The sequence below is a fragment of the Pogona vitticeps genome, chromosome 10 (genome assembly GCF_051106095.1).
Source record: "Pogona vitticeps strain Pit_001003342236 chromosome 10, PviZW2.1, whole genome shotgun sequence".
In the NCBI taxonomy this organism is placed as follows: Eukaryota; Metazoa; Chordata; class Lepidosauria; order Squamata; family Agamidae; genus Pogona; species Pogona vitticeps.
The window spans coordinates 6,417,739-6,445,632 of NC_135792.1; the positions used below are offsets into that span (position 1 = coordinate 6,417,739).

Consider the following 27,894-nt stretch of genomic DNA (forward strand, 5'->3'; position numbering starts at 1 on the left):
AAGAAGAAGAAGAAGAAGAAGAAGAAGAAGAAGAAGAAGAAGAAGAAGAAGAAGAAGAATGGTTTGTGCCCCATCTGATTTTATGTGGGACTTAGGCCCAACTAAATCTGCAAAAATGGATTGATCATCCTGGGAATAAATGTGACCATTCTGCTTGGCTCCAGACCGCAAAGAAATCAGTTAGAATCAGGCTGACATGGTTAGTAATCTGGGCTTTGGCCAAAGATAGTGGACAGTCCTATAATTACCTGTCAGAACATCTTTTCCCAAGGTTATCTACCCATTCCACTAGTTCCTCCCTGGCCATGATCCTTTGGGAGACCGGGAAATCATCCATTAGAGGCAGGGCCTTCTTTGCTGTGGCACCAACACTTTGGAACAAATTGCCAGTGGAGCTGCACCTGGCTCTTCCTCCCCCCAACAACTGTTAAAAGACTTTAAAACACTGTTTTATAGAGATATCTTTTTTGGCAACCCTGTTTAAGATGTTCCTCTGCTGCCCTGCTTATTTATATCCCAGTGCCTCTTTTTATTTCAGAATTTCTGTCTTTTGATGCTGTTGTTTGAGTGCTGTTTCTGCTGTTTTCAATTGAGTTCTCTTTATTGTGTTTTAGCTGACTGTAAACCACTCGTTTCCCTAATGGGGCGGTACACAAATCAAATACATCCATCCTATATCCCATTATTCCCTGCTTCAAAAAAAAAATCACATCTCTGAAATTACATCAGGAAGACTTGTTCATGGCCCCAGTTGTGTTTCTTGAGCATTAGTAAAGTCCTCGTGTCTATGTGTCTGTGACTTTTAATGCAAAATGGTCACCAGTGAGGACAGCCTATGTACCTCACTCATAATTTTTAAAAAAATCTATTTTATTTTCATCCCAATTAAAGTATGAAAGGTTAACCTGTTTTTTCAAAACAGGAAGTGAAAGGAATCAGAGAAAGGAATTCTAGGAGGTGAATGTACGTAAAACTACAGAATGATCATTATAGCCATCCATCTTGTCCTTTGGTTTTCCTGAAACAAATATTCCATGGTTCCTCCTTAAAAAATAACCCTTCTCTCTCTCTCTCTCTCTCTCTCTCTCTCTCTCTCTCTCTCTTTCTCCCATATTCTCTCTTTCTCTCTCATTAAATAGTTGGCTGTGAATCACTCCCATGGTATCTTTAAAAGGATGATCAATAGAATATTTCCCCATAAAACATGTAGTTTGAAATCTGATTTTAAGTGCATTAGAGGGTTTTTTGTGCACCCAATGAATGAATGTCATAATACATTGTCATCAAATAGGGAAGAAATACAGCACGGATGAATTGTCATATTTATTTATGAGTCTATAAAAATACATTGTGAAAGTCCTGGCACATTTTGGGGGATGCCAGGGTGAACTTTGATGCAAAAGTTAAAAGCCTGAAAGGGAATGGAGACTTGATTTATCGTCTGAATGTTTTTAATTGCAGTTGCAAAGAGTCACAGGTATAAAAGAGGTTTTGCCTTTAATGGCCATGTCCCTTGTGAGATTTTTTCTTCCCCTTTAAAAATGATATACTTCCGAGATTTTTCTCCTATTGATTTGGCAAGATTTACTGTAGATTAGCGCTGCTTGGGTGTGGAAAAAGAAATGGTCCCAGGCTCCCAAGAGGAGGGACATATAGCAGATGGCATACCCAGGAAGGTCTCCCCCTTCAGTATTACAAATATGTTGCCAGAACAAAATGAAAGAAGGAAGAAAAGATAGAATTCCTTTGAAAGAGAAGGAGATGGAGTGCATCCAGACATAGTTATGGATTTACGGAACTCCCACTGATTTCTTGATCTATGCACAAATAGCCTTCCGAATTTCTCCACTGTATTCGTAGAGAGAGAAATCAGGCTCGCCATTTCACTGAGTTTTGCCAGGGAAAGGAGAAATCGGCCGACAGTATCTCCAAAGTGGAGCTCGCCATCAGCTGTAGAGATCGGCATGAACCATGAGTTTGGTGGTGCCCGTGGAACATCTGTTCTTCTGAAGGATGAACCATTCCAAACCACCAAACTGGTGGTTTGGAATCAGTGGTAACATCTTCTTTCTCTCGCTCCTTTGACCGCGCACTCCCCAAGATTTTTGGTTTTTGCACTGCCACGTCAAGTGAAAGCAACAGGAATAGCTGGGATATTTTGCCCACCATTTTGATTCTTCCGTAGAGTCGCCTATCTAGGATCATGTCAGGACGTTCTAATTCTGGAGGCAGGGAAGCAGCTGTCCCCAAAACGGTGAGGAGATTTTGGAGATAACTCTGCTAAGTGGCCTTTCTGTTTCTAGTGAAGGAAAGGAAATACTAGAACCTTTCTCAGAAAAAATGTCTGCTTCATTTCAGTTTCACTTATTCCTACCTTGAAAAAGGGATTGGATTCGATGGCCTTATAGGCCCCTTCCAACTTCATTATTCAATGAGATGTTTAGACTATAACTTTGAAAAGAAATCTAGTTCTCGACAGGTTCTGGACCTCACATTTACAATCAGATCTGGCAGCATCACCTCCTCTAGACTTTGCCCTGGATTTCTACTTGACTGACAAGTCAGCACTATCTCCCTTCTCAAATCAAACTTGATGTAGCATCCAGTCCATTGACTGGCTTCCTCTGAGAATGTCCCATTTTGGCTTCTCCCCTGCACACCATTGAAAACATCTTAGCACCATTGTCATGCACGCCTCCCCAACGTCCCAGACATTCTTCAGGTTCTCGTCCTCAACTCCCACCCCGTGCCTCCATCAGTCGGTGGGTATGTTTAGATGTCATGGCTTAGCATTTGCTCTGGAAATAAGGCAAAACAATCAGCTGGACTCTGCAAATAAGCCAGCGCATATCCCCGTTTGTCAAAACAATTAGTGTTCGTTTTGAGTTTATTCGTTCAGATCTGCAGTGACTGATCAATATAAATTATGTATTAGGGCTGTCCAGATGTACTTGTTTATTCATGCAGAGACTTTAAGAATTTCCACGTTTTTCATACCACAGTATATACAAACACACAAGATCCAGACTCTAACTTAGAAATATGCTTGGGTTGCAGCTGTGTTTTCCCCAAATAGAGTATTCTGTTAACTTTCCCTTAAATTTCAGACCCTTGGTTTATATTCTTGCCACTCAATTTCTCTGGCCCATCTTTTTGAACAAAACAAAGTGGTGTTTTCAATGTTTCAATTCAGCTCTTCTTTTAACCCTCACTGCTCTTATTTGAGTAGGTGCAATTAAAAGACATGTACCTCAACACACAGCAAATTATTTTAAAAAATAAAAATAAAACACTGTTGTCAAAATTCGTTCTTTTAAGTGTGATATGTAAAATCAAAAACTCCCTGTAGATGCTACACCATTACTAAAATAAATACCCCATGAAAGGTCATGAGGTCTCAGGCACAACAGTTTCAAGGACATACAAATGTATTGCACATTTAATCTGTGCAAAAATGCACATGTACATATGCACTGTGCATGTATAACACAAGGAGGAAGCGCTACGATGCAGGTTTGGAATAACAGGGTTTCTGTGTTGAAGCTGTCTCTCATATTCTCCTAAGACCTTTATTTTAAAATGTCTTTGTTGGAAGGAAAAGAGAGGGAGGGCGGGAGAGATGATCCTCAACAGGATTTTAAGATGTCTTGAAAAATCAAAACCATTTCTTCGTGAAGCCAAGACCGTCGTCCAAGAATCCATTAAGGCGAGCTTGATGCCAGCTCCCTCCAAGAAAGGTTTGAGGATTTCTATCACCCTGCTAAGTGAAAAAGAAGAAGAAATCAACTCTAAGCAGAGGTTGGGTTGACAGAACAACAAAAGATGGCTGGGAAAAACAGGTAGACATTGCACTGGCACAGCTTCACATGCCAGGTTGCAGTAACTGTACTTCATATGCCAGGCTGCAATAGCTGATTTGAAACAGGCAGAGGCTACGAGGCTGAACAAGTGTATACTCAGAGCATGGCACAGAAAAATCACTGAAAGGCAGTAAGTGAGAGAATTTAATTGCCAGCCTCTTATAAAGCTAACCTCAGCTGCCGGCCACCTTACAGGTAATTAATCCTTCTTTTTCCTTTCCTTTTTAATTAACAAATGTACTGATTTGCATGATCTAAATTGCAACATTGATTTTTTTTCCCCCTCCCTCTTCCCTCGTCCAGAGAATGATGGCTTGGTTTCAGGTCTCCCATTTGTTTGTAAAGACTTTACCGAGGGGAGAAATGAGCTTTAGTTATAGCTAGAACAACACGAGAAAGATACCTGCCTATAATTCCAGGAAGTCGCTACTTTTTTGTCTATTTTGATAGATGAGGAGCGGGAATGCACATATGACTGGGGTATTTTCAACATTTCAAAGAAAATATCTGACATAGGAATGCAGACATAACATTTTCTGAGCCAAATGATTTGAAAGCCATAATTTTATTTCACTGTAATTAATGTACTCTCCCCACGAAGGCTTTATGTAATTAAATAATTAGCCATCATATCACTCCAGGGAGTTTTTAATGACTTTTGGTATACATCCGTTTCTGTTAATAATAACTCAACCTTCATCATGCTTATGGGTGTTGTGAAAGGATCCTCTCTTTACTTGTCCCTCAAGGGAGAGGAGTAAAAACGACGGAGCAACTTTCTATTTTTCTAAGTTTCCTCCCTCTTTCTGCTCCTCGCAATGAAAGCAGATTGACTTTGGAAGAGCCAGTTGGAACTTTTTTCCTGAAGATTATTAATTTACACCAGTCGATGTGGAACATTATGGGTTAGGTCTGGACGAAAAAAGAGAGGGGGTGGAGGAAGAAGGCTATGACCAAATGTTATGACCAAAAAAATTGGCAAATAGAAAAGACATCTAAGATACCTTTTAAATGCTGTGATAACTGTTCTTTAAAATAGTGTCGTTGTTGCTGTTGTTGTTGTTGTTGTTGTTGTTGTTTGTATTTTAAAGTGCCCTAGGTCAAATGTGAAAACTGCATTTCCTTTAAAAACAAGAATCTTTAATCTACTTCATTCCATTTGAAACCCCCTTTTTAACAAAGTAACTATGCTTTGAGATGTTTCATACATCATCAGCAAAGCCATGTCATATGTTTAACGACAAGAAACACCTCTTATTTCCTTAGGCAAGCTTGCTTTCTCAAATCCCATTGTTGCATTGCTACTTGATGTGTTTGGGTGAACGCTTATTTTTAGAAAAATATAATGCAAAACATAGGTGTATATATTTCTAAATGTAACAGACATAATGCTAGTTCCAAGTCCCTAAGACTTGATGGCAGGATGCTACTCATTAGAAAGGTGCTGGTGGTGTTCCTGGACATGCGTCTCTAAACTGTGCCATCTGGCCAGGAAAGTAACCTGCACTTTATTAACAAGGAGCAATTCACGGCCATGACTTATGTGATTTCCCTTTCACAAGCATAAAATCAGCAACAGGATTTTGGGGACGCATGTGGTGCGGCTCTGCATTACATGTGTACATTCAGAACATTGAAAAAAATTCTGAATTCAATTATGCGGGCTACACGTCAATTTACGGACCTCAGGAGCATGGAAGGCTGAGTGAACCTTAAGCCAGCTAACTGAGCCCATCAGGATCACACTCAGGTTGTGAGCAGAGACTTGACTGCAGTACTGCAGTTTAACCACTGTGCCATAGGGCTCCTTATGAAACAATGACAGTGTGATATAGCTTTGAATTTGGAATCAAAAGAGCCTGGTTACATTTAGAGTCAAGCCAAATATTTCACAGGCAACATGACTTAGGAGTTATTTATTTTAAATGGCGAGTTATTTCTTTTTTTCTCTCTCTCTCTTGCACACACAAATTTTCTCCATTTTTTTCCTGGCTGTTAACTGGAACATTGTGTGGGACGTAAACCAGAGGCCAAAGAAAACCAGATATGCTACTGGCATGATTAGTAGTAAGCCCTCTGCTCAAAAACTTCTAGAGAGTTTTTCCTCTCTCTGAAGAAATGTCTAGATGGGTGATTCACATTTTATTTCACCCCAAAATAAGGTGGGAGATTTTAAGAAACCATTTTAATACAGCTCTAGATATAATTCCTGCTCGTCCATGATGTTCATTGGTTGACTTCCAGTCTAACCTACCTAATAAGGTTGATGTGTATATAGAATAATGGAGAGACTGCTCGGAGGAAGAACACTCCCAACGCTAACCTATTTCGTCCTTCTTTGTTGCAATTATTGAATGCATTTAATCCCATCTAAATACCACCATCTTATGGTTAGAAAACTCGAGTATCATCCTTCCCTCTGCAATTTGAACCTACAAACTCAGCTGAAGCCATTTCTGGGTCACTTTTCTGACCACAGAAAAGTGACCTGTTGGCAACTCCTTGAACGGGTGGCCTAGAACAAATGGGGTGGCCAGCAACCTACATCCCATGGGCCCTCATCAGGCCATCCAGGGATGTCACTTGCACACCCAGAAAAAAAGGAATAAAAATTGTTTTGAAGAATATTTTGAGAGCCTTTTCTCTCCCTATAAGACCCCGCCTTTGAACTGAATGGCAAAATTACAAGTGCAAAAATTTGTGAACTTTTAAAAAAGAAAGTCTGCTGCCGAAACTAATAGAGAAAACTGCCTCTAAACGAATGTGAAGAAATCGGGGTCGGCGTCTCCATTATCCATACAGTAGGAAGAAAACAGAACAGATCCTGTAAGGGTCGGGGCCCCTGAATTTCCATTGGCCACAAACTCTGAGAAAGAAGGAATAAGGCAAGAAGGGGGGGGGGTTTCACCGGACTGAGCTTATTCCATCCTTTGCAGAAACAAGTCGAGGTGCTTTACCCTCTCCTTTTTAAAACCCCGAATAGAAGGCTATGGGACGCGCAACGTCCACGCTCCCTCCTCCTGTAATCCGCATTTAAGGCTGTGCTGATCTGATTTCCGGCGTCACTCGCGGCTCTCTAGCGCCACCCTTAGAGGGCGCGCGTAACTGCCTTTCCTTTCTCAACCCCTGCGTTTGACAACGAAGGTTTTCTGTCCTTGCCATCACTCCGCCGCCTTTTGTGCGCGTGTAGGAGAGCCGCGATCCCTCCCTTTCCACTGGAGCAAACCGACGCAATCAAAGCAGGAGAGGCGAAAGCGACAGAGTTCGGCGCGGCTTCGAATTTAGCCCAAGCCCGGCGTGTTCTGTCCGCGTTTCCCTGGTTTCTTCAACTTTCGGGTTCTTTCCTTTCCGAAGTGACGCTCAAAATACGGCTCACACCGAGAGGACGGCAACGCGGCTCGCTCTCAGGCACCCGAAGTCACTCCGGTTTACACAGACCGGTGAGCCTGAATTCGGATCGGAGCCTCCCTCCGCATTTCTCGCGGGTTTTATAATACAAGGCGAATAACACCAGGATAACTCCTGATTTTCATTATCATAACACACTTCTGCCGGAACACCAAAACGGTTTTCCTTCAGACAACCCGGAAAGATATTCTGGAATATTCACTCCTGGTTTTCTTTTGATCGCCACGCCCGGGGAAGAGAGGATGATTTTCTTGAGACACACACAACACTGACTCTTTCGATGCTGCTCCATAATATATCCCTGTAAGGAAGGAATTAAAAGATTCCCCTAAAGGCGGATCAGATGCTCACATCTTTGACTAGCTCCGGTTCCTGTTGATGCCCAGACACGCCCGTCAGTCTCAAGGATCAGAATAATCCGAATTTCAAATTAGGATCCCCTAATTGATTGTTTTCATCACCTCCGGGGGGAGGGGGACATAAAGACACCTCTCGGTGCGCCCAGGTCCCCTCCACGGCCAAACCGGGGGGGGGGGGCGTCGTGTTAAATTGGCTGCTTAAACCAGGGCCTCCCCATTTACTAATTGAGGCGATTACGCCCCAGCGGTAATGAGCAAGCTGGTCGCCGGGCAGCCATCAATCATCTTCGTATTGATCTGTCAGTGATTCATCTCCCTTTCCTTCTCTAGTCCCCCCCCCCGCGCGCGCACCTGACCAATGCCGTTTATTGGATTCTGAACAAGACCTTAATTTATTGGAAGGTGGGGGGTGTTTCGGTCTTGGAGGAGGGAGGCGTAAATCGAGATCCACCAAGCTAGAGTCAGACGCCAAGAGACGGATACATACGTGGAAGGAAGATGTGGGTCTTGCTATCCCCACGACCAACGCTGGTTTCACTTATGCAGTTTAACGCTGTTGGTGAGGCGGAGGTCCCCCTCTCTTAAGGTGGAGTTGTCCGTGCCGGCTGAGGGATTCTGGGCGTCGTAGTCCAAAAAGTTACTTTCCCAAGCCCTGAGTAAGCTATTTGTTGTTCCCTGCCTTCAGATCGCCTTCTTCGAGTTATGGTGACCCTATGCATGAAGGACCTCCCAAGGCCCCTGTCCTCAACAGCCCGGCTTAGCTCTTCCAGACTCCCGCCTGTGGCTTCCTTTTAGGGAGTCAGTGCATCACATATTGGGTCTTCCTCTTTTCCTGCTTTCTTTAGCCTTCCCCAGTCTTCTGGCCTTTTCGAGACAACCCTGCCTTCTCCTGATGTGCTCCTAGTAGGGCGCCCTCAACATTTCTGCCTCCATGGAGGCAAAAGGTCGCATATCCCACATGCTAGCAAATTTTGGGTTGTCTCTTTCAGCCTGGAAAAAGTGAGGTGGGAAGCCATGGTTTAGACTTCCTTGAGAGTAAATGCCACACACACACACACACCCCATCCAGGATATTTCCCATAGGCGGGAGGAGAGGAGTTCTAGTCCACAAAAGCTAGTCTCATAGTCAATGTGGTGGCCCTTCCTGCCCCAGCACACCCACCCACAGATGCACAACAGACCAACAACGTTCCTGCCCCTCTGGAGATAGCTGCAATGTGGCAACCCTTGATGGAGATGAAAAGCTGGTTGTGTCCCATTTCTGGGACACAGAGACCGGTGGCACCTGGAAAGCCAACACGCTTGAATCTCTCTCTGTGTGTGTGCGTGTTTGCACCCGGTGCAAATCATTGCACCTATTTTGCACGGTTTTGAATGCAAATATGTTGAAACCTTCTTAAAATATTTTACAAATATTTTTTTAAAAAAACTACAGGAGGCAAACATTTCTAAAAAGGGTTTCCCTTCCATTCTGGGTGGGGTAGATGTCCCTTTTAAAACTGGTCTCCAGAGTGACAGAATAAAGTGGGTTTTATATTCAAATCCCTCCATCCATGAATTAATCAACATTAAAACGCATCTAATCAATCAACTGAAAGGGATTTAATCCGCAGGTGGACTTGACACTGCAATCTGACCCAAGTTATTTTTACTCAAAAGTAAGCAAATTACTCCCAGGTAATAATTTTACACTTATAATTCCCGTATTTCTGGTAGCACATACAACCTCTGTGTGTGTGTGTGTGTGTGTGTGTGTGTGTGTGTGTGTGTGTGTGTGAGAGAGAGAGAGAGAGAGAGAGAGAGAGAGAGAGAGAGAGAGAGATGTGAACTCAGTGCAACCCTAATGGTGTTTTCAAGGTTGTGAAGTGTTTAAGGAGTTGCCCACCGTGGAGAGAAGATTTGAACCCGGGTCTTCTGAGTCTTGGCCCGACCCTGTAACCACTACATTGCATTTGTGAAGGGACTCTTTCCCTGGATGTAGCCTTGATCTCAAAAAGCCCGGTATCTCAGCAGACGTGATTAAATCGGCAGACAACCTCTGTAGACGCGCCAACCGGCATAGAACCCAGTTCGGAAAAGCTGAGGATGCCACCATTAGTAGTCTTCCAGATGCCACAGAACTCTTAGTGGACAGGAGGAGACAGAACGAAGCCTTTTACAGATTTCCCTGCAGCGGAATGCCATTTCCAGACATGGGGAAGGGGGCTTTGCGGGCGGGAGAACTCGCTGCGCGTGTAGGTGTGTCAAAATATTTACACACTGGGAATCTCAGATGTTTTCAAAGTGTATGTGTGTGTGTGTGTGTGTGTGGGTGGGTGAGAGAGAGAGAGAGAGAGAGAGAGAGAGAGATGGGAATAAGAGAATACCTTCTCCCTTGAAGAGCGCCTGTTGTTGCTGCTGCTGTTTATTTTGGTTTTGTTGTTGTTGTTGTTGTCGCTGCCATCCTAGCCAAAGTTCTGTCTTTGCCATCCTGGTTTAGTCGCCAAGGTGATCGTGGGAACGACGCAGGCGATCATACATCGTCTCGGTCTTGATGCTTGCGGGCGGAGACGGGTGAGGGGATGTGGAGAGGTATAAGATAACACTTCTTTTAAAAGGCGATTGGATACGGACAGTAGCCATCCACGGACGCACCCCAGGTGTCTTTTAGAGGTGCTAATTTCTTTTACGACTTTTGTGGATTTTCTTTTTTTTTTTCCCTTCCCTTTTCTGGGGCTAGAGGGGGTTAAATAGGGAGGAATCAAAACCAGTGACAGATCCCAAGTTTTAAAAAATACCCATTATTCCAGTCTCTCCAGCATACATAACTCAAAAATAAAAGTGGGTGATGCCCTGATTAAATTCCCCCTGGAAGAAGCAGCGCCGGTAACTTTCCCAACTCCAGTTCAGACTGGGCATTGCAAAGCCTTTTTAGGGAGAGAAACAGAGAAAGGGACCAAAGGTGGAGACTTTAGGATCTGTAGAATGGGATCCTAAGACAGAAGCTGCAGGGCTGTAGGCTACTTTGAGAAGATCCTGGGTGTCCCCCGGAAGGCGATGTGGAAACCAGGCTCCCTGGAAATTCCCGGAGGAAGGCACGCCCTCTCCTCCAGAAGGTCTCTGGCCGCAGGGAGCGTACAAACTCCCTTTCGAACGAGAGATGGGCAAGAGACTGGAACGAGCAAAGAAGTTCCGTTCTCCGTGGCTAAGTTACCACCCACCTCTCGCAACTTTTCCCGTTGCTTTTGCAGTATCCAGATAACGGACCTCAAACGGCAGCTAGTCGCTGGGGCTCGAATCAGGGGTCCCGGGAACGAGCCTTCTCGATCTAGAATCTCTGGGACTGATCGGGTACATTTCCTCCCCGCATCCTATACATCTGTCGGGCTTTCCCCCTCTTTTTTCTTTCTTCCCCCTATTTATTCATTCATTTTAGCCTAGAAGGGAGGAAAAGTTGGGTATGCAATGCGCTTTTTTACCTGGTTGGAAGCCTTCCTTAGCTAGAAATGCAATTTCCATTCGCATAAATGCGCATAGGATTGCGCCTTAATAGAACTTAATTTTGGAGGATGCGTGGATTAGGTTCTCTTTGGCAAACTTTGTAGTTTTGTTTAGTCGTTAAGTCGTGTCCGAGTCCTCGGGACTCTTGGCAAACTTAGCTCTCACAAATTAATTGACCCTACTGATTGGGGGGGGGGATACCCACTGTGGTGTTGTGGATAGAGCGACTGGTTGGGACCTTGGAGGCCTGGGTTCGAATCCCCGCTCAGCCACGGATGCTCCCTGGAGAAGTGGAACTGACAAAGCCACTCCTTCAATATCTTTCCTATTTCACCCCTCGTGCTCTTTTCATCCTGATTCCTCCAATTGGAAGAGGTAGGATTTGAAGGAGAAGGAAGGAGAGGGCTAAAACTGATAGCAAAAGGAGATTTTCTAAAAACTCTTGAGGTTCTAGATCGGGGTGGTGCACGCGTCTGGAGGCCATCCTTTTACCCACGGGAGTGACGATGAAGGACGAGGTCTGTGATTTGGGGGTTGACTGGTGGGATGGCGTGGAACCTCTGCCTCAAAGCCTCCTGGCGAAAATAAAACTTCTCTTTGCCTCTCGCTCTCTCAAAGGCAGCGATGGTGTCGAAAAAGGAGAGGGGTGAGCGAGAAAAATAAGGGAGGAACAGGAGTTCAAAATATCTGGTTAACTTTTTTGGGGGGGGAGAGATGGCAGGACCCCCTTTGAGAATCCACTGGAAACGTTGAAGCCCCTGCCCGAGGGGGAATGTTATAAATATAAATAATAAATATTTCAAAAACAACAACAAAAAAACCGGAGGGTTATGATCTAGGGAAAAGAGTGAAAGAAATATGTAGGGCTGGGGAGTAGAACAGAGCCCCCCCACTTCCCTCCAAACAGCGGCACGGAGGGCGGATCCTTGCCTTCACCCCCCCACCTTGCACATTTGAGGAACACCGGAGGCAAGAATCCGGCGTGACACCGGCGTGGCCCGGCGCGCGGATTGGGCCAAAAATTCGGGATTTACTTCTGACGTCACGTGGCTTCCCCCTCCCCCCTTTCCCCTCCCCCCCCAGAGGTGCTCCAAGAGGAAGGAAGGCAAAACAATACAACAGCAGCCGCAGCCAGTCCGCTTTGACGTCGGAATCCGCCCCCCCCGCCCAAATCCCATCCCCTCCCCGGCATCCTTCCATCACCACGTCTCTTCTCAACAACCCCCTTCCCCCCTCGGCATCCCCAGCTTCTAGCCTGCTTCTCTCTCTCCCCCACCCCTCTCTCCAACCCAAACTCCGGCTCTGGGAAGCAGCTTCTTACCATAGATTGCGCTCATCCGTTTCTCCAGCAGGCTGGCCATCTATAAATTATCTATACGGATCGCTCGCTCTCTCTTTCTCGGGCTCCACGATGAGGCGGAGGAAGGGGTGGGGGTCTGACGGAGCCTGGAAGCCTCCTTCTGGCGGAGGCAGGCGGGCGATCGTTTATCCCTGACGCGTGTCTTCCGGGGGGGGGGACAGAAAGAGAGCCATCCGAAAAGAGTGGGGGAGGAAAGAATAAATTATTATTATTATTCACATTCACCCACATCATCCAACGTGGGCATGGGGGTGTGAAGACGTGGGCCGGGGGGGAGAGAAATAGAGGCTTGGGGGGGAAGAGAGAAGATTTGGGGAGGGGGCAAGGGAGGAATCCACCTACACCTCGCCTCTGCTTCCAAACGGCCTCCCCCCCGTTGCAAAAAAAAAAAAAAAAAGCCCCCAAACACCTCCAGACCCAAACAAACCTTCAAACCACACGCACACGCCTCCAAAACAAAACAAACCACTGGCAAACCGCGATGTCTTTCTCTCAGCTCGGCTATCCTTACAGCGCGTCCTCTCAGGTAAGGATCAACGTCCATCAATATATATAGAGATATATACAGATATGGGAGGGGGGTGGCTATTTTCCCCTTGGCGTGCCGTTCCATTACCAGGTATGACCTGCCTTCTTTTCTTAAAAAAGAGTTTTAAAAATGCAACCAACCGCCTTCCTCCGTTTTGATTTAGTTGGAGAGCATTTTTTAATGCTTTCGCCTCTCCTTTCTCTGCTCGCTTTGATCTCTGCGCTCTTGATGTTTCTTGCCGGTGTTTGAATGAAGGGCGCGTAACTTTGCGCGTGGAGGGGGGGGCAAGGGTCGACTCGGATGAACGCCCATCCCCGATCCTCCCCGCGTCCACTCCGAAACCAGCGCCGGTAGACCTCCTCGCCTCGCTCTGGGTTCGGATTCGCCGGAACGCGAGTTAGGGATTGTTACGTGGGAACGCGATCTTGGATCTTCGATTTTTTTCCCCTCCCGGTAAACTTCTTATTGATTTTTTAAGGAAAGGCGACTTCGTTGTGTGTGTTCTTGGGGAGGGGGAGGTTTGAAGGTGGCCGAAGTTGAGGTTAGGGGGTGGGGTGCTTGGGAATAGCCCCCTTGGGTCCATAACTTTTGGAGTCATTGGCCTCCGCCCCCGGCCAGTCCGGCCCTAGGATATTTGATTGATTAAAAGTAACTTGGAAATGAAGTTTACCTTTCACTCGTAAAGATCAAAACCCAGGCATTTGACGCGATTCGACTTGAATGGTCGATTTTCCGTGCAACTATTTGCTTAATTACTGCGATTTGATGTTCTCCCTCTAGCTTTCCTTTGGAGTAAGCCCCAGTTGAAAAAGGGACTTAACTTTTGCCTGCACATTTTTTTCAGCTTTCCAAATCTGATGTACTTTCCAGGCTGTGCCTTTATTCCGGATGTAGTGTTCAGGACTAAACCCATTTCGGTCGGATTCATCCCCTTTATTGATTTCTTCTCCACGTGTGTGCGCGCAACGGGAAGAGAGTTAATGGAAGCTTAGTTAAAAAAAACGCAAAAAAACAGCCAATATTTACTATATCGTACAGTGAAGTATAATGCCAATGTAGGGAAATTGTTGGCGTTTAATCCAATTTCAGCCCCAGCCAGAGCAGGGGCTGAAACTGAAATGAATGGGGCTTGTTTATCAAAGCTGCTGGGAAGTTCCCATCGATGCCACCGGGTCTACTTTACTTAAGACTTAGATTTTCTCCCACCGTGACTGTTAAAAACGTGATCCATCATTTATTCATTTCCTACTGGAATCCGGTACACACCTGAGATCATAGCTGCCCAGTTACTCTTCTCTTCCCCCTTTTATCCCAGCTCATTTCTCCTGCTTATGTTTCCCTTTTATTTATTTTTTTAGAGAAAGCTTTTGTATTTTAATCGCCTTCTGCCTGATTCCCACCCGCCCCATCCTCTTAGATAAAGCAGGAGGGTCCCCCAGCACACCTGCGCGCTGCCAGGCGCCCACCTTCTCTCTCTGTCAATGGGGGGGGGTGCCTTTTTAAAAACTAAAACGCATCCGGTTGGCCAAGATGGTGTGTGGGTTCCCGGGCATCACCCCTTTCTCTCTCTCTCTCTCTCTCTTCCTTAAACTGATCGACTCACTTAGATCAGGAACTCCAGGGTGATTTGGGTGCGTTTGTTTTGAGCCATGTTTGGTAGTTTCCCGCCATCATCCTCTCCTTCTCTCCCTGTTTCCTGTTGCTGCCCATTTCCAGCCTGCTTCGGCTGGCCTTATTTATCTTTGAGACAAGCTCCATTGATTTCTATAGGTCTTCCATCCTCAGGAGATCCCCGCGGTCTCCTCTTATCCCCCGCCTTGCCAATGAACCAACTCTCCTCGGCGCTTTTTATTCTGACATTTCTTCATCTCTCTCTCTCTTTCTCTTTTTCAAAATCGCAGTTCTTCGTCTCGGCCACCTCCAGCACCACTTGTTGCGACTCCGGATCGCGATCCGTGTCCGATGTTTCTACAGGATCGTCTCAAACGGCCCCCCTCTGCTGCCCGTCTTACGAAAACCGCCTGCTGGCCAGCTCCCGGACGGATCTCAATGCGGCGCTGGGCATGTACGGCTCGCCCTACGCCGCCGCGGCCGGCCAAAGTTACGCCAACTACCTCCCTTACAGCGCGGACCCCTCGACCCTCTACACCACGCTGGTGAGTGGCCAAGACCCTCCGCTGCCACGTGTCCCGGCCGCCGCCAAAAGTTACCTAAAGGGAACAGGTGGGGCGCTAGTCCCTGTTGAGTTAGGCTGGGAGCCAGTTGTCTTGAGCGTCTTAGGGCAACAGGCGAGGTGAGGGGGAGGGGAGGTGGAAGGGAAGGGAAGGGGGCGGAGTCAACACAAAGCGTTGGGGTGTTTACTCAGAAGTAAGCAGACACCTGGTTGTTTCTGTACGTCGGAGTCACTTCCGAATTATGAGGACCCTAATAACGTTTTGGGAAATGTTTAAGGGTTGATTTACTATCGGGCCCACGCTGATGATTTTCCCAGCAGAGGGGGGATTCGAACCCAGGACTCCTAAGACCTTCTAGCCTGAGACTACCTCGCGCGCCCCGGCCTCCCACCCCTATTGCCGGCATAGAACGTCCTCCCAAATGAAATGAAATAAGGTCGAGGGGAGGCAGACCAAACGAACGAAGAGCCTTGTTGCACCCTAAAGGTGAATGCATTTAATTTAGCTTGAGTTTCAGTGTCTTACAGACGACTTTTTCAGATCCCACCAAAGCGTGAGTCAAAAGTTTCCTATTTAAGGAAATTTTCCTCGTTTCTGATCCCAGCAAGGAAGTACTGTAGATACCTCGGAATGCAGACTACCCGCAGTGTGCAAGCGTTCCCTCTTTACTCCGAAGTAGAAGCCTTCTAGGTATGACTCCCGAGGCTTGCTCCCTCTCCAGGGCGGGATACTTCTATCCCATTGAGCTGCTTTCCCAGGGGAATAAGTCCACAACCACAGGCCTGCGCTGGGATTTCCAGAGAGAAATTCCGTTCCATGCCCTCTGAGTAAGATTGGAAACAAACGCTCCGGTGGGATTCGGGAGCAGAGGAACAGTGGCTGGCAGTCTTCGCTGGGTTGTTTGGGGAACTGGAAAAGACAGGTTTCTCCTGAATAAATAGGCATCAATAAAATCCCCTTGCCAGGGTGCAAATTTAGCTTTATTTACTTTGGGAGCAAAGTGCGTGGGATCAATTCAACAGGGCTGAAATTGGGGTAAAATTCCACCAAGCCTTTTTCTCTGCGACCTTCTCTGACTTCGCCACCCCCCCACCCCCAAAAAAGGTCAATTTCTTGCCCAGTCCAGAGAAAATCCACATACTTTAATGGGGTTTAGATCTAGGGACGGAACTGCAGATTAAATTAGGTCCTCTTTCAACGCCTTCCCTCTTCCTCCTAATCGGCAGGAGACCCTAAGCAAAAATAAGTAAGATACAACGAAGGGGGGGAGGGCAGTGTCAGTTCCCTGCCCCGAAGAGGCTGACAACCTACATTTCATCAGCAATTGGGGCTTGGGGGGCGAAGGAAGGGGAAGGAATAAACGTTGATATGGTAGTAACATCTCTTCCTTTCTATGCGTGCTTACTCAGAAGTAAGCCGCCCTGGGATCAGGAGCGTTTGTTGTCTTGCGCCTGAGAAAGAGGGTAACCAGTGTGTGGTGTAGTGGACAGAGGTAGGGCCTAGGACTCGGGAGGCGTGGGTTCGAATCCCCACCGAACGATAAGAACTGGTAAAGCCAATTAAGTTCTCACTTACCTTGGAAACGCTAATAGGTGGCTACGGGTGGGTTCCGTCTTGACAGCACATATTGGGGGGGGGGGAGGGAGAGAGGAAGAAAGTTCCCCGCCCTTTAAAGGTCAACATCGTCCTTGATGGCTCATGTCCTTGTTGTAATCCAAGTTCAAGGTCTGTGGTGGTTAAAACCGAACTTTTATTATTTATACATGGGGAGCCAGGACGTATCCCTTCCCGACTTTCTATTCGTATTGATTCCCAGATCCTACCACCCGATCCACATTGTAGGGACTGTAATTAGACATCAGTGGGTTGGAGGCGAGATGACAAGCAGGGCCATGGCCATATAAGGTCCTCATGACCAGCATCCCTATTGTTAGTCCCTTAGAATCTCCTAGTCTTGAAAATAGACCCCCCAGATGGATGGGTGAATGGTAAGGCAACATCAGGGCATATCCCCGAGTCAATGGGTCTACTTTACTTGGGACTCACCATAGAATACTACCCTACGGTTTTAATAATGCCATCCTATATCCTTCCCCCCCCCGCCTCCTCCCCAATAGGGCTTTCGCCCTCGTAAGTTTGCTTAGGATTCTGCCCCGACCTGCAAATTTTCCACCTTAGTCATGTATGAAGGGGGTGCGGGGGTCCCCATAAAAGGCAAACCCCCTCCAGTGGTCCACCAGCCACGTTTGTGGGCGACCAGGGAGCGTATCTACTCCCCAGGAAGCCTCCGTGCGCTCTGCGCTATACTTCGGAGTCGGAGCGGTGGCTCATCCGGATTACAGACTCCGGAGTAAACCAACGGCTCTCTTGGCCAAATCGGTGCGGTTGGGAAACAGGAAGGAACAGGTGGAAACCGGGAGAGAGGATAGACGGTGAGTTCTCACCTTCCTGCATCTTAAAGAGCTTCTGTTAATTCGTTTCCTAGAACTCTCAATACGATTTGAAAGACGGCTCCTCGGCGCTCCACGCGGGAATTCCGCAGCCCGCGGCCGCCACCGCCTATTACACCTACGAGCACTCTTTTGGGCAGTACCAGTACGACAGGTAAGGCGCGCTTTGATCCGGAGCTTTGAATCTCTCTGGCATGTCCTCCCGCCCTACCAGCTGACACGTGTCTGTGTCGCCTCCATCAAACTCGGGCACTCCAACTCCCAAACTAACAAGAGTAAAAAAAATCCTTGGCAGGCTTGGAGAGGGAATACATGAACACACGGACCCAAAAGGAGAATTAGACTTCTGAGTAAACAGGAGAGTGACAGTGCGGAAGTTCGTTGCTTTTGGGAGGGAGTTCATATCTACACGTCCTTTTTCCCCCCAATCCATCCTGTACCCGCCCTCATCTGACCTGTAGATCTGGCCAGATTCGTCCTGGATCTGGAGGGGAGATCTGGTCTAAATCAGTCCAACAGGAGAGAGAAGGAGCCTGAGTAAGGGTGCAATACTTGGTGCCTTGATCTAAGAGTCCGAGAACCCCAGGAAGGGCACCTGAGAAAGCAGGCGGGGGTCAGATCTGGTCTGCTATTAAGGGGACAGTCATTGCTCCCCACTTTGAGTAAGAAGATTTGTGAGTAAAGTAGGATTCACAGATGGAGGGTTTTGATGTACATGGACGGGCTGCTAGTCCCCAGAAAGGTGGCTGGAGAAAATCCTGTTCATCCCAGTTGATAGATTCCTCCACTTGGGCCACCTGTCTATTTCTTGGCCTCGCTATCCAATCAGCTGTTGCACACAATGAAATAATTTAGAAGAGCATGGGAAAATGATATCCGTACCAGTACACAGGCCATAAATCAGTTTAAATGCTAGTATGCACCAGAGATGGAGAAAGAAAGAGCTCAATTCTGGGTTTTAGTGCAGATTTGTTAACAGAGGGAGTTGAATTGAGTGGTGTTGGACTGCGGTTCCCATCAGCCTTGCCATGGTCAGAGGCAATGGGATCTGTACTCTCATGACATCTAGAAGTTTACGGTCTTCTCTTGCCCTGCAGTTTTAGACCAACAAACCGTGGTGATCCACATGACAAGACTGCTGTTGCCCTTTTTGGGAATTCTATGCCAAAGACGTTAAAATGGGTTGCTTATGATAATGAGGAATCCTTCTCAAGTAAGCAGCTGTCTAGTACTGTATCAAATTAGAGCTTTCTCAGTCCTGTCTGCACCCATGTCCACAAAAGGGAGGACATTTGGGTCCCCTCTGTGTCTTGGGCTTTGACTCCCAGAATCCCCAACCAATATGGCCAAGAGTAGAACAATGGGAGTTGTAACCCCAAAGTTTGAGAGCTTTTCACCCTTGGGGTGCTCAGGTTCTCCCTCCTGGTCCTGGAGCTCACAGGGATAATGGCTGGAACCTTCCTCTTCCGTGGATAATACAAAGATGGGTGAAGGCATGATTTGGTACATGGATCTTTGGAATGCAAGACATGAGTTCCCCACTGAACGATGGTGTTTCTCCAAACCAGTCAATGACCAGAACAGCTTCCTCTGATAATGGAAAGGAGCATTATCTTCCCAGAAGAGGACTTAGTAGGCTGGAGTCAATTCCCATGGAAGCAACACTCGTTGGCAGTATAACCTTTAGTCTTCCAAGGTTTTGGTATGGATTAGGCCTGAGGAGGTTAGTGGGGGGAGAGTAGAGGATCGAACTATAATCTTCACTCCAGTGCAGTCCATTTAGGGACAAAGAGACCTGCCAGTCTTGCTTTCTTTTGCATTTGAATGTTGACTCTTGGGTTCTTTCCATGCCCGAATAAATGTCAATAAATATTTCTAAGTTTCTCAGGGTGAAAATACCAAAGGCACAGAGATGGTTCATGGTTGGAGAGGCAAAAGGAGCATCTCATTCTCAAATTTCAAAGTGAGCAGCTCTTTGAAGCTGACAAATGTGACCACCACCATCATCTTAGAATTGCAGAGCTGGAAGGGACCCTCTACATCAGTGGTCCCCAACATTGGGCCTCCAGATGTTCTTGGACTACAACTCCCGGAAGCCTTCACCACCACCTCTGCTGGCCAGGATTTCTGGGAGTTGAAGTCCAAGAACATCTGGAGGCCCAAGGTTGGGGACCACTGCTCTACATCATTGAGTCCAGTCCTTGTCAAGGAGGCCCAGTGACAGAGGCTGGACTTGGGGGGACGCAGATTCTCAGCTCTGTGTCTTGCCATTTCATCTCCTTGTTCTCTTTCCTCCAGATATGGAACGGTGGACTTCAGCAGCTCAGCCAGACGCAAGAATGCCACTCGAGAGACCACCAGCACTTTGAAGACGTGGCTGTATGAGCACCGGAAAAACCCCTACCCCACCAAAGGGGAGAAGATCATGCTGGCCATCATCACCAAGATGACCCTCACTCAAGTCTCCACCTGGTTCGCCAACGCCCGGAGGAGGCTCAAGAAGGAGAACAAGATGACCTGGTCTCCCAAAAACAAGGCAGGGGAAGAGAGGAGGGAGGATGAAAGAAGGAATGGAGAAGACTGTGACAGTGAAAGTGAAGACAAAGGTAAGTCTGGAGAAGGTTGGTGGGCAATAGCTGGGTAATCAATGTGGCAGCAAGGAGCTGTCCGACCTATTCAGTCTTAAAGCACTCAGATCTGCTTCACTTCATCAAAGGGGGACATCAAGGTGTGTCCTGTTTTTAACACTTAGGGAAAAGCTGAATTGAAATGCATTCCTGCTAGCCTTGCCCTCAGTGCAGCTAGTATTGCCTGCTATTAGTATTACTACAATTACCGATATTCTGAAGCACTCTTAGAAACCTAAAGTCCAGTTTTGGATAAGCCCACTTTGCAATGTGTTTACTTCTCGTTCCAACCATTTCGGTCATTATTTTCTGAAATGCAGATCTCAAAAGCTGCAAAGAAGACAAGGAGCTACGGTTGAGCGATATGGAAGAGTTGGATGAGGAGGAGCCGGAGATCAAGGCAGAAGCTGAGCCAAAGCGCCTGCATGCAGAAGGTCTCCTCGTTGGCAGCAACACGTTGGCTGAGTCTCAGAAGAGTAACTGCGCCGTCACCCTGGCCAGTCACTTCCAGACTTTCTCCTGTGCCAAGGGGGATTTGGCAGTTGCAGGGGACTTTCTGAGCCCCAAGGGGTCGGCCATAGTGAGCAGTCTTGGAACTCAAGGGCAAGGATACGAAGCCCCAGAGAAGCCCAGGATCTGGTCTTTAGCTCATACGGCAGGGGCCAATGTCATTGTGGGGCCCAGCTGCAATCCTGCTCAAAGGACAGAGAGCCCGGACTGTTTGGTGCTTAAGGGAAGGCTCTCTGGGGCTGGAGGACAATGCAGTGATGGGAGGCCGCTGGGCAGTATTGTGAGAACGCAGCCCATTCGTGACAAAGCCTTGGATGAGTTGACGCAACCGACCAAGATCTTTAAGAATTCGGCCTTCAACCTGCAGTCCATCTCAATCAACTATGCTTCGTATCCCATGCTGGGAGAAACCTGTCAATATGCCGGCGGAACTGAAGGTAACTGGTCCCTGCGATTTCCCCTTTCTTAGATTGGGGCTGTGCTTCGTTTGATAATACAAGGTCATTCCTTTGGTGTCTTAAACCCTCACCCTGGCAGGTTCCTCCCATAATTCTCTCAGCCATTTTTGATATGGTTATTACTGAGCATCAACCCTCTCCCCTCCATGTTGACTTCATGAGGAAGCTCTACTATCCTTCTCCATGCTTCAAAACATGGGTGAGGATTAAGGTACCTTCACAGATACCTTGAACCAGTGGATCCAAACATTTTGAGGTGGCAAAGTGGTCCAGAACCTTCTTCACCCACATCTCTGTTTACCAGAATGACCCAACTGTGGGATTGTCTTGAAATGCCACAGTGACAAGACAGGGGTAGGTGAGCTTACATAATATTGAGATGTTTTTTGAGTCTAGTGGTGGAAACCGACGTGCCATAAGACAGTGTGTGGAATGAATCAGGCAAATAGATAACTTCATAAAAAGGGACACAACAATAAAAAAAGGGAATACAATATTAATCAATAATAATTGTATGCCATCAAGTCACTTCTGACTTATGGTGAGGTTTTTTTTTTTTTCAGGATTTTCCAGAAAGAGAATACTCAGAAGTGGATTCCTATTCCCTTCTTCTAGGACTAAGCCGCTTGCTCAAGGCCACATAGGCTGGTTCTCCTCACGGGGGTGGGGGGTGGGAATCAAACCCCGAACCTCCTACTCTGTAGTCAAAGACCTAAACTACTGAGCTATCCAAATTCTACTAATTTCGCCGCATCAAAATGGCTGCCTCTATTCCCCCGGAACAATCCCAGGGTATGGTAAATTGCAGTAATCTGGCCTTGTAGTAGAGTGCGTTGAGGATGTAGCAATGCTTCAAAGAAAGGCTTACGTCTCATCAGATATTTCATTTACACACACATACATGTGGTAAAATCCAAATGTTGGTCTAGAACAGCGGTTCTTAAACTTGGGTTATTCAGGTGTTTTTGGACTGCAACTCCCAGAAGCCTTCACCACCAGCTCTGCTGGCTGGGGTTTCTGGGAGTTACAGTTCAAAAACACCTGAGTAAACCAAGGTTAAGAACCACTGGTGTAGAACACTGGTTCTTAACCTTTGTTACCCAGATGTTTTTGGACTGCAACTCCCAGAAGCCTTCACCATCAGATCTGCTGGCTGAGGTTTCTGGGAGTTGCAGTTCAAAAACACCTGAGTAACCCAAGGTTAAGAACCACTGGTCTAGAAAACAATCAGCTCAATCACACATCCTTTCTCATTTTTGTTTTACTTCATTTTGTTTATAGCCCTCATTGCTTCCAATCATGAAACCCAAGATGGTTCATGAGATGTTTTTTTCTTCATCCTCTGCATGGACCAGAGCAACAGAAATGACAGCAGAGGTGGCTGTCATTCCTTCTTCCCTGAATATGATTTTCTATATTTATTTCCATTCCCCCCCCCCAAGCTCTCTCTGATCCTAAAATGCCTTAATAACTGTAGGGATATCAAATGGTGGCTTAGTGTTTTCTCACATGATAAATTGTAAACATTTCCTCATTGTCAAGAGAACATGATAATTTTTTTTCCCTGTTGGACTTGGAAATAACTTTTTGCAAAACTGATTTTTTTGGGGGGGAATAAGTTGTTATAAATGGTATTTTCAGCGAGACTTTACATATTAGTGGGAATGATTTTTTGAAGCACAAATTGCATAATTGCAAAGAACTTGTGAGGGCTGATTTCATGGACTCAGAAGCACAAGATGGGTTCTTTGTGTCTTTCTGTGCTTGCTGTGCATGTACATTTTTCTTCCAAGTCAGGAAGAGAGAAAAGGGTGCTGAAGACTATATTATTTGGCCAAAATCATATTGCTGGCAAAATTCAAACGTCATAACTTTAGGTGTAAATTGCTGAAATTATGAAGTTCATGTTGACATTATTTGTTGTGTGTTGAGCTTCATGATTCTATACACAAGTTAATGTCTACAATGACTTTGTAACTTGCAACAATTCACTGCCAAAGATTATGTAATTTGCTTTACACTGGCCTTTAGCCGTTTATTTGTCTTTCTTACTATTTTATCACCTGCATTTGTTAAAAAAAAAGCAAAATCTCTTACATATAGTGTTGCTTATTCAGAGCACAGCATGTCAAAGTTGGGCATATATGCTAGCAAACAGACACCCGTACAAGTGAAAAGTACAAAGTCTGGATCCAAAATGGTGTAAAACAATTTGTTCATCAAACAAATAGTGTGGTCCAGGAAGCAAGTGTTCAAAGTACAGTACATGTGTGTATGTATACGTTAGATATTTCAGTCTTTACTTGCCTTTTTCTTGTGAGAAAGAACTGGAAACAGCAAACACTTAGACTGAGATAGCAAGAAATGTTCTGAAACTGTTGATGAGAGTTCATGGATCTACAAGAACAATTTTTGCTCAAGTTGAGCAATTGCACAAAATTGCAATAGCTGTCACTTTGTTACAGGGATCTTTTTTTAAAAGGTTAGATGCAGTGGATGGGTTGTTTCTCTCTGTTTCATCAGACTGTGTTCTTTTGTGCTTGCTCTATGTGCAGGTATGCATGCACTTATGCTTCTTTCACCAAGTGAAAAGAGACCAATTTCAGGGGGAAAAACCTGTGCACAGATTGAGGACACTGTAATGGAGAGAAAAGCTCTCAGTGTCTCAATATCAACTGAAATTTTAGCAGTTGATTTTTAAGGAAATAATTTAAATAGACACACTAAACCTAGCTGTACGTCCTAAAATAGCACTTTTGTTGAAGGAGCTAATGGCCAACTAAAAAATTAATCTCTAATTTGTTAATAGTGTCATGATTGATCATTGCTAGGCATTGGAAAACAGGTTATAATTTCCAGTTAATTGATTGGTATAGGGAAGTTTTGGCTATAGCTATCAATGATAAGCTTATGTGCAATATAAAATTTAAGAGAGGATAGCAGGTAGAGATGAATCTATAGATATATGGGGGGAATTATTGATTTTGTATTAACAAAAGAGAAGGGACAAAATTCATTGCAGGAGTCAACACAATTCTAGAAGGGAGATAGAGCTTCACAATGGTAAAAGTATAGATTGATACTTCCAAATGGCCCTGGTGAAGGGGAGCATTAAGTATTTCGATATCTGTTTATTAGATGTTTCTTCTTTTTCTGGTTTTCATTTTCTTTTTGGTAAAAATTAAAAATTAACAAATACGAAGCAAACTTAGAGCAGTATTTCATGAAGATACATAATGTTCTTATCATTGATAGAAGGAAGCACAGCTAGAATCATCCAGAGATACAGTGGGACATCTGTTGTGCATGGGCTTCTGAGCCCCTTTGCGCCAACATACTGTATTTGCTTCTTATGACATGCTAGTAATTATTTTGCAGCCCCATGATTTGAAATGTCAGGATGCTAAAAGTGACAGTTCTTTGTCCAGGGAAATGTAATGATTTGCCTTCAAAGGTTTCAGGAGATAGGACACCCCCAACATATTCAAGCAAAAAGGGAGAGCAGATTTGCATGGGTCCATGTGTTCTCCATGCCAAATGGAGAGTTATTCGAAATAGTTCTTAAATTTTACCCTTTATCTTTTTCGGACCTTAGCTTCCAGAAGTTATAAGTAGAGGAGGTTTTCTAGGAATTCATTAAAAGTCTGCTGGTGGATCAAAGTTTGAGGAACACTAGGTTGGACAAAATAGAAGTTGCCGTATTGGGAGAAGATTGGTAAAAACTACCTCTTGCCTTCTATTACTGGCTGCCTCCACAGTTTTGAAGATGTTTCCATTTGTGGAAGAACATCTAGTGTAGATGGAAGGAAGCCTTTGCATTCAACTGGATATTGATAATTGAGTCTTTTCTGTTAAAAGTAGGAAGGCTGGAAAGGTGATGATAAGGAGTTGACCATACACCCACTGAAGCATTTGATGTTCCTGTTTTGTCTCAACAGGGTTTGGGAGAGGCATGAGAGCTGCTCAAGATCATCTGAGCGAAGTTTGTCTCGGTCAGCATAAAGAGAAACTGAGGACGGCTTTCAGGCCAGTGCTGAAGAGGTGAGAAAGGTGAGTCACTGAAAGTCTTTACAGAGTCGGATTAGGAACCTGTAGAAAAACTCTGTAGGTGTTACTGGACTCCAGATTCCATTAACCCTGATACCTGGCTACACAGCTAGTGCTGATGAGAATTCGAGCCCCATGAAATCTGGAGCAACAGAGGTTCACCACCAATGAAATAAGGCCTACATCAGACCAATATCTCAGGTTTTATGTACCTTATAGCAGTGGTCCCCAACCTTGGGCCTCCAGATGTTCTTGGACTTCAACTCCCAGAAGCCTTCACCACCATCTCTGCTGGCCAGGAGTTCTGGGAGTTGAAGTTCAAGAACATCTGGAGGCCCAAGGTTGGGGACCACTGCCTTATAGGCACTATATCTGCAATTCATCACATGCTTTGCCTTTGTAGAATGCATACCTGCTCTCAGCAACACAGATTACCTGCATTTTAAACAAATATTTGCATTCATCCCTGCCTCCCTTTTTTTTTCCATACTATAAAAGCAGCAAAGTAAGTCTTGGTTTGGAGCTCCGTGTACATTACTTGATTTTGCTATTGTTTACCTGGTGAGTCCAGGTTAAAGCATGAGGTTGTTAATGGGTGGTTTTCTCTTTCTCAGGCTCATCCAGTGCAATGGGTTGATGAAACTTCTCCAGAAGGTTTGGAGCCTACAGACTTTCAGAAGAAAGCACTCTCCACCCCTAATGTGAACTCTCTCTGTGTGTATGTTCTCTGTCTCTGCACTTTTCAAAGCATGAACTGCAGCTACAGCTTCTCGTGGTGGTAAAGGAGAAGACGTATTCTTATATATGCACAATATTTGAGGGACTCTCTTGCAAGACCAACTAGAAAGCAGCTGTAAGGACTTGTGCATGCTCTGCTAACCAGAATATGTCTTGCACTGAGCTTTGCCACCAACAATCAGTTTTCAGTAAAGCAATTCTACAATTTCATTCAGAATTTTTGGGAGATATCAGTTTCTGTTATTGACCTACATATCTTCTGTGAAATGCAACCTATCTCTGTGATTATTGAAAGACTTCCTTCCTTCCTTCCTTCCCTCCCTTCCTCCTTTTTCTTTGGACCCATCCTAATCTTTTCAAAAGCAAACTACAGGCCACTTCCCTTCCTTTTTATAAAAAACACACAATCCTTTGTCTTTTTTTTAATGAGATGTATATGTCCTCCATGTTGTTCTGTGTTTGGAAGAGGATTCCTTAGTAGTGCAAAATGGAAGTCTGTTTATTTTCTGTCCTTGTACATAAATACCATGGAAAAATATTTTTAAAAGTCTCTAATTAAAAAGGAAATTAATGAATTTTGTCAAACAGAAATGGGAAGTTGAAGAGCAGAGGAAAAGTGCACCCACAAGAGAAAGAAAGTTGGAGAGAAAAGTGGCTAGACAGATGTTGTGTTCCGCAAAAGAGCAATGGGCCATCAAACCCAGTATTGTTAAATCAAGTTCACAATTCCCAGTGTTACCGCCTGAAATCTACTTAGCTGGCTACTAGGGGCCCATTCACTGCTGAAAACCCTATTGCACTTGGCATTGCATAAAGTGACAGCTGCAGAAGTTATGGGGAGTTATGCCCAAGCAGTCTGTGTGTCCCACTGCACAACTCGACACAGAACTGGTTGCACAACTGCGTGCTTGGAACAGCTTCCTGGACATGATTTTCACCTTGGTACAAATTTTGCAGCAATTTGCTTGGTTTTTAGTTATGCAGGCATATCTATACAATGGGATTTTGGCCACTCTGCTACATTTTCTGCCCTCCCATATGGTTCTTCAATCCCCACATGATTGTCACAATAATCCTCTTTAGTAAGGTAGACTAAGATCAGCCAGTAAGGGTCTTCAACCACACATTAAGTTCAGCAAGCAAGGTCAAGGACTAAAACTGCTGGGGTTGTGATAAAAAAATGTTTGCTATGGAAGGCTGGCCTATGTTTTGTTGCACACTACACTGCATCCAACGACAATCCTTGATCAGGCTGTTTGGAGACCGACAGGCTCTTGCCCAGGAATGGGCAATGTGTTTCTCATGAGCTACATATGGCCTTCTAGAACCCAGATAGTCTTCCAGGATCCCTGACCCATTGCCCAAATCTCCTTTCTTAGAAACAAAGACAGCTTAGATAGTGACTTATTTTGCTATGCTTGGTGGGGCTGAGGGTGTCTTCAGCATTCCTGACAACCCCCCTGGTTAAAATGCTAGCTACTTGAGGGGCAAGGGGCCATTTTCAGTGGCCCTTCAAAATCCAGAGAGGGATCTATGAGCTCAGGCAGCTGCCCAACTCTGCTAGCACCGCATTCAGACATTACAGTAGCAAATGTGGATGAAACTGAGTGTAGATGAGATGGACTGCATGTAAGGCACCCATATCCTTCCCTCAGCTGGAAATGTGGTGGATCTTTGGAAGCGTGTCCAACTGACTGTGCTTACAGTACAGCCAGAACTTCATCCTCTGATAAAGCAGGGGGCTGTCAGTTACAGGAGTGTTGTATGAATGTTTAGCTGAAAACACAATGAAATGCATGACTTCCAGGTGGGGTAAGGATGTGAAAGAGACCCTTGTACATATCCACATTCCTCACCAAGATAGGAATCTCCCATCCGTTCAGGGATCATGCAT

The 27,894-nt window shown here is 45.5% G+C and overlaps 1 protein-coding gene and 1 long non-coding RNA gene across 3 annotated transcripts; one reads left to right on the top strand and one right to left on the bottom strand.

Annotated features, from left to right (window-relative positions):
* Positions 1-2,869: 2,869 nt before the first annotated feature.
* On the bottom strand, positions 2,870-12,982 carry LOC144584412 (uncharacterized). Its single transcript, XR_013538636.1, has 3 exons — positions 12,895-12,982; positions 12,429-12,609; positions 2,870-3,760 (listed from the first exon to the last, which is right to left on the bottom strand). It is a non-coding gene; the product is annotated as an uncharacterized LOC144584412 (long non-coding RNA).
* On the top strand, positions 12,861-26,575 carry IRX6 (iroquois homeobox 6). 2 transcript variants are annotated; one of them, XM_072980644.2, is made up of 7 exons: positions 12,861-12,993; positions 14,898-15,152; positions 17,656-17,774; positions 19,919-20,226; positions 20,568-21,194; positions 25,154-25,265; positions 25,877-26,575. In XM_072980644.2, exons 1-6 carry the CDS (start codon positions 12,949-12,951, stop codon positions 25,258-25,260), a joined length of 1,461 nt encoding a protein of 486 aa, XP_072836745.2. In that variant the 5' UTR covers positions 12,861-12,948; the 3' UTR covers positions 25,261-25,265; positions 25,877-26,575. The 2 variants fall into 2 exon arrangements, with proteins under 2 accessions (XP_072836745.2, XP_078236616.1); XM_078380490.1 differs by lacking the exon at positions 12,861-12,993 and having other exon boundaries at positions 14,329-15,152.
* Positions 26,576-27,894: the final 1,319 nt, after the last annotated feature.